Source organism: Dermacentor andersoni, chromosome 2 (genome assembly GCF_023375885.2).
Source record: "Dermacentor andersoni chromosome 2, qqDerAnde1_hic_scaffold, whole genome shotgun sequence".
NCBI classification, from domain to species: Eukaryota; Metazoa; Arthropoda; class Arachnida; order Ixodida; family Ixodidae; genus Dermacentor; species Dermacentor andersoni.
Window position 1 is genome coordinate 86,835,786 of NC_092815.1, and position 13,492 is coordinate 86,849,277.

The 13,492-nt window shown below is 42.2% G+C and overlaps 1 protein-coding gene across 8 annotated transcripts in view; it reads right to left on the bottom strand.

Annotated features, from left to right (window-relative positions):
• SNF4Agamma (SNF4/AMP-activated protein kinase gamma subunit) overlaps positions 1–13,492 on the bottom strand; it is a 398,387-nt gene that overhangs the window by 12,430 nt on the left and 372,465 nt on the right. For all 8 annotated transcript variants that reach the window (XM_055076837.2, XM_055076836.2, XM_050188568.3 and 5 more), the window contains 9 exons: positions 11,136–11,239; positions 8,147–8,228; positions 5,732–5,790; positions 5,607–5,652; positions 5,385–5,436; positions 2,457–2,583; positions 1,233–1,313; positions 548–670; positions 73–144 (listed from right to left, as the gene is read on the bottom strand). In XM_055076837.2, the coding sequence (XP_054932812.1) occupies positions 73–144; positions 548–670; positions 1,233–1,313; positions 2,457–2,583; positions 5,385–5,436; positions 5,607–5,652; positions 5,732–5,790; positions 8,147–8,228; positions 11,136–11,239 (746 nt within the window). The remainder of the gene's footprint in view (positions 1–72; positions 145–547; positions 671–1,232; positions 1,314–2,456; positions 2,584–5,384; positions 5,437–5,606; positions 5,653–5,731; positions 5,791–8,146; positions 8,229–11,135; positions 11,240–13,492) is intronic.

Consider the following 13,492-nt stretch of genomic DNA (forward strand, 5'->3'; position numbering starts at 1 on the left):
ATATGTTTTAATGCTAGACTCTGAACCAGTTCAATTCCTCCTATACGTGCAGGGCAGTCCAGCACAGCTCACCTGATCTCGATGCTCTAGAGCCTTCTTGATCGTAATGTCAAGGTTGTTGTATGTCTTTTCAGCTGCCAGGTTCTGCAGGAATGAACAAGTGGTGAACCAACTCGCATTCAAGACTGACTGTTATGTTAAAAGCAGTTATTAAATACATAAATAAGTAAATAAATAACAAGAAAGGCATTCAGACAGCATCAACTCGTGAGAAAGGAAGCAAATGGTGGCAAGCAACCATATCCAACAAGCTGCGATAAATGGCGCTAAACAAAATACAGAAACTTCACAGGATGGACAAGCCACAAGAGGAAAAATATTACGAGCAAGGGGTTTTGAAAACAATACAATAAAAGATTTTTTGGAACTTGAGGGAAGCCCCCTTACAAATCAACATTACGCTTTCCTAAAAACCTTTATGGGAGAACACAGGCTCTCTAGATGATAGCTTGCCAATTTAAAAGCTTCATAGAGGGCAATTACTTACAATGACATCAAACTTGGCATAGATGTCAACTACTTTTCCTCGATCATCCACCACTGGCAACGCTGACACTCTTCTTTTGATGAACTGATTTAGCGCCACAATCAATGGCGTGCTAGGTTTTGTCTGTTGCATGGTTGGAACATAGAATCAAAAAAAGAAATAACTACATCAAAGATTACATCAAACAGTCAAACACACAAACATTCGATAGCAACAAATTCAAGTCAACAGTTAAACTACTTTGTACACAAAGCAGCTATCTTCAATTAAATAAGAGTGGATTTCAGCTTGGGCTCATCATTTTCACCAATTCGCTTGTAGAGGCTGTTGACGCTTGCTGTAATTCATAAATAAATCATGCACATTCATTTAGCTACATCCCAATTTTCAGCAATCTAGTTCCATAAGTTAAGAAGTCTATTTACAACGCTACTGAAATTGAGTTTTTTTTACTTGTGTAGACTGTGTGAATGCTAAAATGTCATTTATTGCAAATAAAAGTGGTTGATAAAAGTAGTTGACCAGTGCTTACAAAGGCTACCACTCACAGAAAGTACTGTGTAGTTATGAAAACTGATTATTAATCAGTGAAATTTATTAATGTTACTGTCCTGATGAAACAAAACTAACAATAAGAACACTGCTATAAAAACATGCCCATGATTAAGCAGTCAGATTCTATTACCGTAGCAATATTTTCGTAAGTCCCAATCTTCAGCTCCCGAAGTGTGTGATCCAGATAGCTGGGATGAGGCAACTCGTAGTACTGTATCCAAGATAAAAAAACACACGAAAAGAACACCCCAGTTTGAGAATATGTCACTAAGAAACGAAAGATGACAAATAAGAAAAACAAGAACTGCAACAAAATTTGGTACACTGAACATGACGATTAGGAAAGGGGAACAAAAAGATGAATAATCAGCATTGATCTGCCCTAACTTTACTGCCGGATGAAGGTGTCTCCTAGAAATCTCAATATCAACTCTGCCCTACTTCACCCGAACCCATTTAATGCCAGCAAATTTCAGCCTTGTCTCTCCATCTAATTCTTGTACCTTTTCAGTAAGTAGAGTTATATCACTTTGTTCTCACTTATGTAGCTCCTATTTCCTTTAGGCCTATTTTATTGCAACATTGTTCTCCCCTTTCTCCATTCTGTTACTCTGGATATTTTCCACGGCTTCATGGGAGTTCAGGTGTCCACTGGAATTTCAGAGGGTTATGATGCTTGTGGCTTTTCTTTTCCTTTCCCCCTTTTGTCCTCCATAAATAGAGTATACTACTACTGCCACCACAGCTGCATTTCCTGTTTCCTTGGTACCCATTCTGTAATACTAGTAAATTACCAGTTATTTATTCTACAAATTACGAGCCTGCTCAACTCTACTTCCACCAGCCATGGCATCTCGGTGGCTATGGCACTACTCTGCCGAGATCAATCAAGGTTGCGCATTTGATCGTTGCCGCGGCAACCCCATTTCGATGGCCGCCGAATGCAGGGATGGTCATGTACTGTGCATTACATTCATGTTAAGAGACCGAGGTGGTCAAATTTGATCCAGAATCCTGCCCCCCCCCCCCCCCCCCCCCCCGCACTATGGCATGCCTCATAATCAGATTGTGGTTTTAGCGCGTAAAATCCCAGCGTTTAATTTAATTAACTCCACTTCTTCCTCTTCATATGAACTTCAACATCATTCACTAACATTTCACCTTGGACCCATACTGCGGTTGTATCACTCAGCGTTAACGTTAACATTTTCTGTTTCATCAAATGAAAAGATATGAAAGGTTTCAAAGATATTTACATCCAGGCCAATTCCAGTTTACAGAGTAAATCTCTAACTGCTATAAACAGGCAAGAGTGAGTAGCTATTAAACATGTCAATCTCTCACAGTTGCTTACATAAAGGAAGAGAAAGCGCAGGATCCTCTTGTGTGTCAGCACGTAGAGTACATTACCCGTTTGCGGGTCAATGACAGGCAATCGGTGCACCTTGTTGTGAATAAGTGTTGTGATGGCATCGCACAAGCTGTGAAAGAAAACCAGGAGCAAAGAATGACGGCACATATTGACATGAATACTTCAACCTGGAAAAAGCAGCATTGCTCCCTCGATGACCATGCCGGTTCTCACAGAAGGCTCTCCAATTTTGCAATGTCTCCAACATAGGGCATCATTTACTGATAAAAAGAGGTTTTAATTGAAGTGTGTGAAGTCGCAAAACAAAATGAAATAAAAGACAAGGACAGGAAAGACATTCTTTCTTTGTCCTTGTATGAATATTTCACTTTGTTTCACGTCGTAGCACACCATATTAAGTATGAACCAACTAGCTAGGCAACAAACAGTGGAATGTTACATGTTAAATGAAACACAACTGACAGTGACTGATAATGCGCTTGTGCCACTTCAGCTGGATAACGTTGAGGAGCTTTCAAATCCCCATGTGCGTTAGTTAATTATTGAATTTTTGCTAACCTTTTTGATAAATTATAGGGGTCAGATAGGAATATGTCTTTGCTATTTGATTTGTGAATTCACCATTGGAAATAGCTGTTTCTGTTCGAGTATAAGAAATAATGCTCAGGGGGAAAGACGCAATGCAGGTGGAGACAGTTCTGAATGATTATGGTGCAGGGCAGCCATGAATCGTGGAAACAGGCACCAGTTCCTCACAGAACTTCTGTACAATAACTTCCTCCCCTTTAGCGAGCTGATGAATTTGTCTATTAAGACAAATCAAATTTATTTGGCCAATATCATCCTGGTTGCACCTCTTTAAATTAATGTGCAGAGTTGTAGTATTACACTTGGGCCCTTCAATGAACACAGCAGTTTATGTGCACATGGCGATGGGCTGTATTCGTTTCATTACTGTCACTGTGATGGTGCACCAAATAACTGAAAGGAGTTTATAGTTTACGAGCTTTTTAGTTGATGGGACGTCCAGTTGTGAACAGCATTATACCATGCACATATCAAATAATGTAAATGAATCTTTTAGTGTGAAAGCACTACTTGGCTCATTGGGCGTTTTGCCGGTGTACGGCGATGGTGGTACATTTAATGGTAGAAGCACTAAAATGTAAGTAGAGTATGTATGAGATCGGTACAGAGTATAGAAAAAGGTCATAATGTATGGAAAGTGGTTATGTAGATGTATCCAGGTATATGAACTAAGATATTTGAAAAGAAAATTCGGAATGCATTTGCCCGTAGGTGGAGTTGAACCCAGGCCACCCCGAGGAAGCTTTGCAGTGAGAGCCAGAGGTGTTACCTCTACTCCAGACCAGCAGCTCCTATCAGTGAGACGAAGGAGTACTTAGTTCGCGTGGCGCGCTTAGCGGTTCATGACGTCATGGGAGAGGGTTCGCCACTTGTATATAAAAGGATGCGCGCATTGGCTTGTCTACATTACACGTTGCAAAGTGGATCCAAGAGCATCTAGCTCGGCGACGCCTGCGAAGCCACAAGGTCGACCGCGACGCGAAAGTATGCCTCTGAAGAAGAAGCACAGGCCCAGCCCAATGTAGCCAGGTGTGCAAAGCGGCAAGTAGATGTTAATTTTTGTGAAAGCGAGGCCGAAGCTAAACGAAAGCGGCAAGAAGATGTCGATCTCCGTAGATGCGATGTCGAAGCTAAACTGCAGAAGCGGCAAGAAGACGCCGATCTCCATAAACGCGAGGCTGAAGCTAAACGGCAGAAGCAACAGGAAGACTGAATACATCCATAGGCATGCCGAGACTACATGAGGGACTACATTAGGAAACGAAAGTGAATTATAATAGGTTGCCAATGTAGTCCCCAATGTGTTCCATTTAGTGCTTTCGCAGTAGCCCCCAGAAGTGTTGCGGGCTCCCCAATTTTTTTTTTATCAGATGGATGCCAAAGCAGACTATTTGTTTAGAAATAAGCAAATGTATTCGGTATTTGATTCAACATGCAAAAATATTTTCCCAAATATTCATATTTGATTAGAAAATTTCATCATTCAGACATCCCTAATTCATTACATTAGGACACATATACCACATATAGCACTGACACTTGCCAGTGCTTGAAGTTCACCCATTCATACAAAATCCTGTTAGTATAGCACTACCTCAAATAAGTTTGTGCGAAAATCTGGCACAATTACATTGCTGTTCCACTTGGGTTTGTCTACAAGTGTATGAGGGAGGCTTTTGCCATCTGCTGTCTCAATAAGCACAAACTTCTGTACATTTGGCTGCAATAATGATGAAGCCAAAGGGGTGTGGCGTAGGCTCTGCTCAATCGGCTCTGTCATAGCCACAACAGAATTCTGGCTCTCAATCTTGGCATGAGCATTGTGTGCACACACATTACTTAGGCAGGCGCTTAAAAGAGTAAGCATTCAAGCCAAAAATGCAACAGAGCTCAGGAAGCAAATTTCTTTCGTAAAACTAAAACCTTGGATGTCCCCATGCAAAATTGTAAGCAAAATGAACTAATAATATGAGCTCCATTTCAATCATCTAATAGATGACTGATTTAAAAAAAAGAAGTGCATCACAATAACTGTCAAACCATATCACCTGATCTACAACAAAAGTGTTGCTATTGATGCCTTAGCTGCAATAACTAAGAATTGTCACTGCAGCTCCCTTGAGAGTACATTACGATCATGATATGATAAGCAAACTCCTTGGGAGTACATTACGATCATGATATGATAAAGCAAACGCCTTGGGAGTACATTACGATCATGATATGATAAAGCAAACTATACCCAAATAAGACAGGTTAGCCGGGTTTTGGCTATGTGCGAATGCTCAGTAATTTCAGCTATTTAGTTTGTCAGAAACGCACCTTGCGTCAGGTCCAATGTGCACCAACGGTCTTGAGGTGTCATTGAGGACTTCTGAAGGAAAATAAACAAGCAACAGCAACTTTTAAACTTTCAAGCGAGAAGTGCAGTGAAAGAACTGGCGACAACAAGGAAATGCTCATGCACATATCTATGTTGCACTAAAACATGAGGATAATTCAATTTAAAAAGGTTGAAAAGAAAAACTTGCTAATAAGACTCACTTCTCCATGCTTTGATCTTCTGTTCTTCCAGTTCATCCATTCGCACCTGCAGTAAACCACAAGGGTTAGGCTCCAAAGTATTCAGAATAGAGGAATAAGTGTCAAAACAGATTCAAAGGGCTCACCAAAGGAGACTTGTAGTAGTTCCTCAGAATGTATATAAAGTCAGTGATAGTCAGCATGCCTGCACACAAAATTAGAAAAATGTCATTTACAAGAACAAGCTACATATAGTGTTGTCTGAATAGTGTGCTGCTTGTAGATAATGCCTGAACCATGCAAATGGATTAGTTACACCAGGGTGAAGAGATGCTATTGAGAATCATACTATAACTTTTTGCTGTGTTCTCGGTTTCAATTTGCTGATGATGCAAATTTTTTAATGTATTACCATTTAATTCTAACTTGTACAGGTTTCTCCATTCTAGACATTTTTCTGCAGTGATGCAAGCGTATCTAAAGTACCAGCCATAACTACTAAAAAATATTCCCTATCCTGTTCTCTCTTACTCGCCAATGTTTCTGTTTCTTCCGAAGTGTTGGAAATGCATCAGTTAAAAAATATCTTATGCAAGTGAAAACAAAGTTAACAGGATGATTTAGCTAAGCATCACCACAGTTCTCTTCCACTTGCACAATTTCCATACATTACCATAAAGTGCAGCAGTTCACCTGTCACTTTTTTGGCTTCATGTAAACTGAAATGCAATGTTTACCCAAGTGCTCAAATAGAGTAACAAGCTCAGTAAAGTTGCGAGGCACATTTCTATGTACTTGAGTGTAGAAGCTGAGAAATCCAAGCAATATAATGACATAAATGAAATCCAGTGGAGTATGCAAAACTTTTTAAGCCTCTTGTACGTTGGGAGAGTAAAGCTACAAGATGTCCTTCGAAGCTCGAAGAAGACTAGATGAAATGGGTAGTTTGCTAAATTATCCCCAACTGAAAGCTATCTCTGTTGTATCACAAACACTGCAGCATGTACGTATGATCTGTTAGGCATTACGGGACTAATGTGAGCCCTGCACAAAGCAAGCCTATAACTGAGAGATGGATAGTTAGGAATTGGTCTACAAAATCAAAAATTTACATAGCATGACTTGGGACAAGAACAAAAGCCAAAGAGCAGATGAAGACAGCACTGGTCTTTGTCTGCTCTTCAGTTTTATTGCAATACCAATTGTATGGGCACTCAAGGCCCATTAACGCTGTCATTGCCACTGTTGTGTTGTCCTGGTTGTGACAGTGGGTGCACGCCTTACACGCAGAGAGTTAGAAGGCCTCCAGAGACACGTAGTGCATTTGGCTGCAATAATGATGAATCCAAAGGGGTGGAGCGTAGGCTCTGCTCAATTGGTTCTGTCAGAGCCACAACAGAATTCTGCTCTGACTGTTGGCATGAGCATTGTGTGCACGCACATTAGCATTGCTGCTCTCAGAGGAGCTGTGTGCACTTATACTACACTGTGGTACATACACTGCTCTGAGCAGAAAAAAAAAAAAAAATTATCGGGTTTTACGTGCCAAAATCACTTTCTGATTATGAGGCACGCCGTACTGGAGGGCTCCGGAAATTTCGACCACCTGGGGTTCTTTAACGTGCACCTAAATCTAAATACACGGGTGATTTCACATTTCGCCCCCATCGAAATGCGGCCGCCGTGGCCGGGATTCGATCCCGTGACCTCGTGCTCAGCAGCCCAACACCATAGCCACTGAGCAACCACGGCGGGTGGTGAGCAGAACAGATAGTAAATGTCGAGTGAACCATATGTAATCCTTTCATTGGGTGCTGACAAACACCGATGATATTACTTTGGTCTCAGCTTGCACACCACCCAAGTGCAACGGCTGTAACGTTCTGCCAGTGTCTCTTGTTGTGCCGTCGTTGTGACAAGCCCGGTATCTGGCAGAGCCCTCCTCCTTCTACACATGCAGCTGCAGTTGTCTTGTGTGCCGCATTGCACCATGTCGCCTCTTCATATTGTTAAAAGATAGTGTGAAGAGCTAGAGAGCAACGCTACACCTTGATATATTGCTGTCAATGCTTCACCTTTGGACAAAACAGCTAATTTACGTCCTTTTCTAAAGTTGCACTCTCACATTTTTGGATCACGCACAACCAATTAGCCAACCTTGGACACTGTTCTGTCTTAAGGTCAAGATTGTTGTTCAACAATGAACGGCTAAAAAAAAGTGGCTGCAAACAAATGCACAAGCAAGACTAACTCTGCCACCGCTACTGCAAAACAGAACTCTTCACATTCCAAAGACTGCAGAGATGAAGTCATTGCACATATACAAACAAACAAAAAGAATGTTAACAAGATATTCCCGACACTGATTCATAGAGGGAACACCAAGAAGCTTGCCTAGCACACCTAGTGTGCAGTAGAGCTGCAAAGCAGAGTGAATAAGACAGCAGATGTCTGACAATTTTAATCTAATGATTACAGCGTTCTGATGGAAGATGCATGAGATAGTGCTTTATTTTATTCTTATTCTCAAGCTTTCTGGAATATCAGAATGAGAGACCCACCAATAAACTCCTGCTTGGCGCTGTCCCAGAGAGGAGCTGCTCTCACACCATTGCTCACAAGGGCAAAGAAGGCTTTCTTTACCTGAAAATGAAAAGCGCGATTTTATAAGACATGCAGATGTAGTGAAGCAATAGACAGAAGTTAACACTGTTGTCTAAAAGTAAACAACACTGCACGCACAGCCAGTAGCAAAGAACTCGCACACTCTTCACAAGTGCTTAGAGTGGTGTTCAGTCTTGTCCATGTCCTTTTCTGTGCTCATTGGATTTTGCTTTATACCATGAACCAACTAGCCGAGCAACTAGCAGAGCAACAAGCCTTGTTAACTCACTCTGATTAGCCGACATGGCACATCTCATTTAAATGACAATGATACAGTCATTTCCCAGGCAGCAGAAATGGCACAGCTCATTTAAATATTAATGACAGCCATTTCCCAGGCAGCACCAAAGGGAATAGAGGGTGTAAATGCACTCTTACAACAAATACCAAATGTTGAAAATTTTCAAAATGTCTAGCATAATAGAATCATGTTGACGCATGTTTATAGTGCTATATTCATCTAGTGCCATCGTGTCTGAGTAATGAACTAGAAATGCAGCTCCTCAATCTTTACTCTAAACCTAAACATCTGCATAATACTAGAGCCCAAAGTATGCTGTATCTTACGGACACTAAAAAGGACGCTTATTAAAAGTATTATATTTGCAGCTGTGTATGTGTTACACCAATAGAGATAGGTGTTACGCCGATTACACCAACTGTTACATCAATCAGAAAGAGAATTGAGGTTGTTCTGCAAATACTTGTAGTTCTTTCCATTTTTAGTTAGCTTGTAAATAATGCAGTCATCTGCAAAAAGTTGCAAGTTTATGGTGGAGGCATCTACTGATGAAACGATGTCATCGATCAAGATAAGAACAAGGCAGAGCCAAGGACACTACCCTCAGGAACTCCCAAGGCTACAGGTAGAACTTTATAGGTGCAGCCTTTGACCTGGACAAACTGCTTCCAGTTGGAGAAGTAGGAGCAGATTAAAGGACAGACCAACGCTTGAGAGTTTCATGAGTAGTTAACCATGAAAGACACCAGCTGAAGATTTTCCTAAGATCTAAAAAGATAGTGTCTATTTGGCCGCCCTTATCAAGTGCTATTGCAAAGTCATGAATAGTGGTGACGAGTTGGGTGGTTGTCAACAGGCCTGTCCGAAAACCGCGCTGGAAGGGAGTCAAAATATTTTCTTCTAGAAAAGAAATCATCTGATGTGTAATGGTATGCTCTAAATGTTTGCAGGGACCAGAAGTTATTGATATAGGGCTGGTAGTTTGCGGATGCTCACATGGCATGCCTCGCTTTCAAAGTGGCCACGCGTCCATGTGGTGATTTTCTAAAAAAAACTAGACTTCATTTTCTATTTCTTGCGCACTTGGTTATTGGTTCCCACGTGGGCCGGAGGCTGCAGAATTGCCATTTTTGCTGGGATCATCATCTCGGCACAAAGCATAAGAATAAAAAATACTGGCGCTGGTTAACCTATATCTAAACTGTGTTTCATGAATTTTACTAAAACTGCAAAAAAGTAGTACCTATGCTAGCTTATCAATGTATGGGTGAATAAAGTATATGTAATACTGCACACAAAGTTTTTATTGCTTAATGTCACTCGAACATTATTTGCTCTGTTTTCCCCCAACATAAGCCACTCCAAAAAATTTAAATCTGCAATATATATATATATAAACACCATCTGCCGGCATGTGTGCGACCGCGCTGGTCGCGTTCCTTTCGTTCCCGAGATGCAATCGGAAAGCGGAAGCCAACACTAGTTTCTGGGAACTGACAGGCGGCAGCAGCGGAATCATAGCGGCGGTCTGTCGCGCGTTGGGTTTCGCGGATGATGTCACGGTGACGGGGTGTTTCACGGCAGCGGCAGCGAACTGCGCGCACGGGGCACATTTCTGGCGCGCGATGCGCCGACGTCATCATGCGGGCCGACGTAGTACGTGTTTTCGCACATTCGTCCGTTTCCAACGTAGCGACAAGAAACGGGCGTTGCTCTGTAGGTCGCCCCGCCGATTCCAGTGCACTGCAGGGAAGGCGCGAGCCGCGGTCGCGGATATTTGATCGTTTTCGTGTTCGGAGCGAACAATAACGGTTTTGTGACAACCGTACGAGAAATAAGAAGATAATTTCAGGAAAAGTCGCTGCCCTCCATGCGCATTCATGGGGTCAAGTCACACGGCACACCTCTGATCGCGATCAAGCCCGATCCGGATCGAATTTCTCGGTCGCGATTGGTTTCGTCGCGCAGGCTGCGACAGGGAGCCTATCGCCGTCGAGTATTTCGATCCGTATCGGGTTTGATCGCGATCGAAAGTGGTCGTGTGGCACCCGTGTAACACATGTTGCGCGCGACGACACGTTTTCATAACCATTCAGGTCGGTGCTTCGACCAAAGCGATCGCTTTCCGTCACAGCGCGGGTGAGCATTAAGTCCGTAAATTTTCGTCAAGTAATCGTTTTAAAATTTTGGAATTTTACACGAATGCGCTAAATGATGACGATTTACCCTACGATTTACCCTACAGTATATTTTACTGGGTTAAATATATTTGTTTAGACTGCTAAAACAAAACGAAAGAAAATTCCCTTGGCGATTTTTTTTTTTTTTTTTTTAACGTAAGAACAGTTCTTGGTTAAAGGTTTAAAGTCGGGGTTCGGCTAAACGCGGTAAGTGCCATGAAACAAGGTGGACAGGTGTACTTGCAAATGCACAGCAGAGCCGCAGTTCGATGTAGGCCATGTAGGCACAAGTGTAACGGCAGGAAACATGTCTCACTTGTGACCCGCTCAAATGCGACGGTCGTGCTAGAGGTAGGCTGATAATTAAAAAGTAGCACAAGCCAGGCGAGTCAACAGCGACAAAATTCATAGATAAGAAAGCCTGCACGAGAAAACCAATAAAACAAGAAGTCGGGAATATCTTACCAGCAGTTCCGTGTCGAAAACGACAAGTTTGGCACTGACAGGAATGAGATCGTAGCAGCGGTAATACTTGAAAAACTTTACAAACAGCATGTTTTCATCTTCACCTGCGACACAAGAAAGAGAGAAAGAAAGAGAAAAATGTCAGCTAATTAAGTGCAGACGACAAAGAATAACTGCACCATTACAACTTCAAACAAAGTACCAGTCATAAAAATGCAGATTAGGCAGATTTGCTTTTTACAGCGAAGCTGCATACGGCTATTACAGCGAATAGGGCATTTCCGTCGTACGCAAACCCGCGAACTAGCTCGTGCCCGCTGCTCACGCGTTCGTCGTCGTCGCCTCCTGCCACAGCCGGCTCCGTTGGTTTCATTCAGCTGCGGTTAACCAATACGTTTTCTTTTTTTTTTTTCAATCGTTGGTTCAGGTTACGTGAGACACCCTGTATATATCGCGCCGCCATTTGCACGCACATGATTTATGCTTTCACGGCCCTTCCTATGCAGCGCACATCACAGCGGCGTAACGTATAAGCCAAAGGTATTGAATTAAACCTTCGAGCACTCTGAGTGTTGTGAATCCACACAAAAGATTACTTTCCTAGAGTTTTAGTTCATTTCAGTTTGTCACGTTGTTGCTTGACTGGGTTCAGTCGGCCTTTTTGATACAAACGAATAAAAATGTAATCGCATACTAGAGCTGAATACAGCTATGCATGCAAACCACGCGCAGCAAGGTGTTAAAACGTTTATTATATTATTATTATTACTATTGCTGTAGCAGCTGTGCAACATTTTGTTTCACTTTAGAAAGTTTTCCGACCAAATATTTCTGCGATGTAATCACTATTAATTAATTAAATTATGAGGTTTTACGAGCCAAAACCTCGATCTGATTATGAGGCACGAAGTAGTAGAGGTCTCCGGAAATTTTGACCACCTGGGGTTGATTAACGTGCGTCTAAATTTAACTACACGGGTGTTTTCGCATTCCGCCCCCATCGAAATGCGGCCGCCCTGCGACTTCGTGCTTAGCAGCCCACCACCATAGCCACTAAGCAACCACGGCGGGTGATGTAATCACTATTCTATTCAGCTGTGAATATTACCTGGCAAATGTCGTGTTACGATACGACATCACTATTAATTTTGGCCCATTTCACCGTACGAGAATCCAAAGCAACAATAAACCGAGAAAAACGCTGGAAATTCATTAGAGAGTTTTAGAATATGGGCCCCAAACGTTTTGGGGCCCCAAAGTAATAGCGTCGAAGCCACAGCGCATGCGCAAGACGCAAACTGCCTTTGGGTTTTGCGTTGGGAACGCTATTTCACCGATTTAGCGGGAGCCCAAATAGCGGCCCCAAAAGCGTTGCGTCAGCAGACATGACGGCACCCATCGAAGCGACGGCTCTAATCTAGTACCAAACTGGGTTCGATTCGTGGTAACGCGTGAAGTTCGCAAGCTAGGATAAGTGACTGCGGTTATCGCTTTCTCTCAACTAGCGTGGGTTATGAAGAGTGATTTATTAGACGCCGCTGATTGCGAATTCGATTGTGGATTTTATGGCTCGTAGGCCTAAAACGGCTAAGCTTGGCTGGTGAAGGCACGTAAAGATGGTTTGCTCAAAACTAAGCGCAACTAATTGTTTGCTGCTTACAGAATAACCTCTAAATTGTAATTAAATGCGAATACACGAAACTCAAAATTATTATTCCTATCATAAAATGGTATATTTTATTTAATTATTTCAAATAGCTTTTCTTTGACGCCGTAGTTGCGCTGTCAGCGCAAGACGCTATCCGCAAACGTAAAACCCTATTCTAAAACTCTTCACTCCTACGTGCCCCAACGCTAACACCCGCAAAGCTCTTTGGGGCCCCAAACTATTGGGGCCCCTATTCTAAAACTCTCTATTTACCCAGAAGATTTCTGAATCAAGACGGTTTGTAGAAATTCAACATACGACACTCGTTGCAAGAAGTCTACTATACGTCTCGACACAGATTGTTTCGAGACATCTAAGAAACTTCTGCGAATATATATGTCACATTTCCTTCTGAAGTTGCACTGCCACTTAGTAACGGCCGCCCCTAGCAATGTATAATAGCTCACTTTTGCCGACTTTTCTTTCCCATATGCTTTTATTTTCCGCAACATTTGGCCACTTTTGTTGTGTCACTGCATACGCTTCTCTGGGCTTTTCCGGATCCAGGCAGAGTACCCAAAAGGCAGCAGCAGAAAGACAGATTCGGCGAAAGAGGTCAAATTTTGAAGCTGCTCAATCGGAAATTGTGAATGTCAGCAAAGAACAACTTCGACTGGCGAAAATAATATAATAACAAAGGAGGATTATT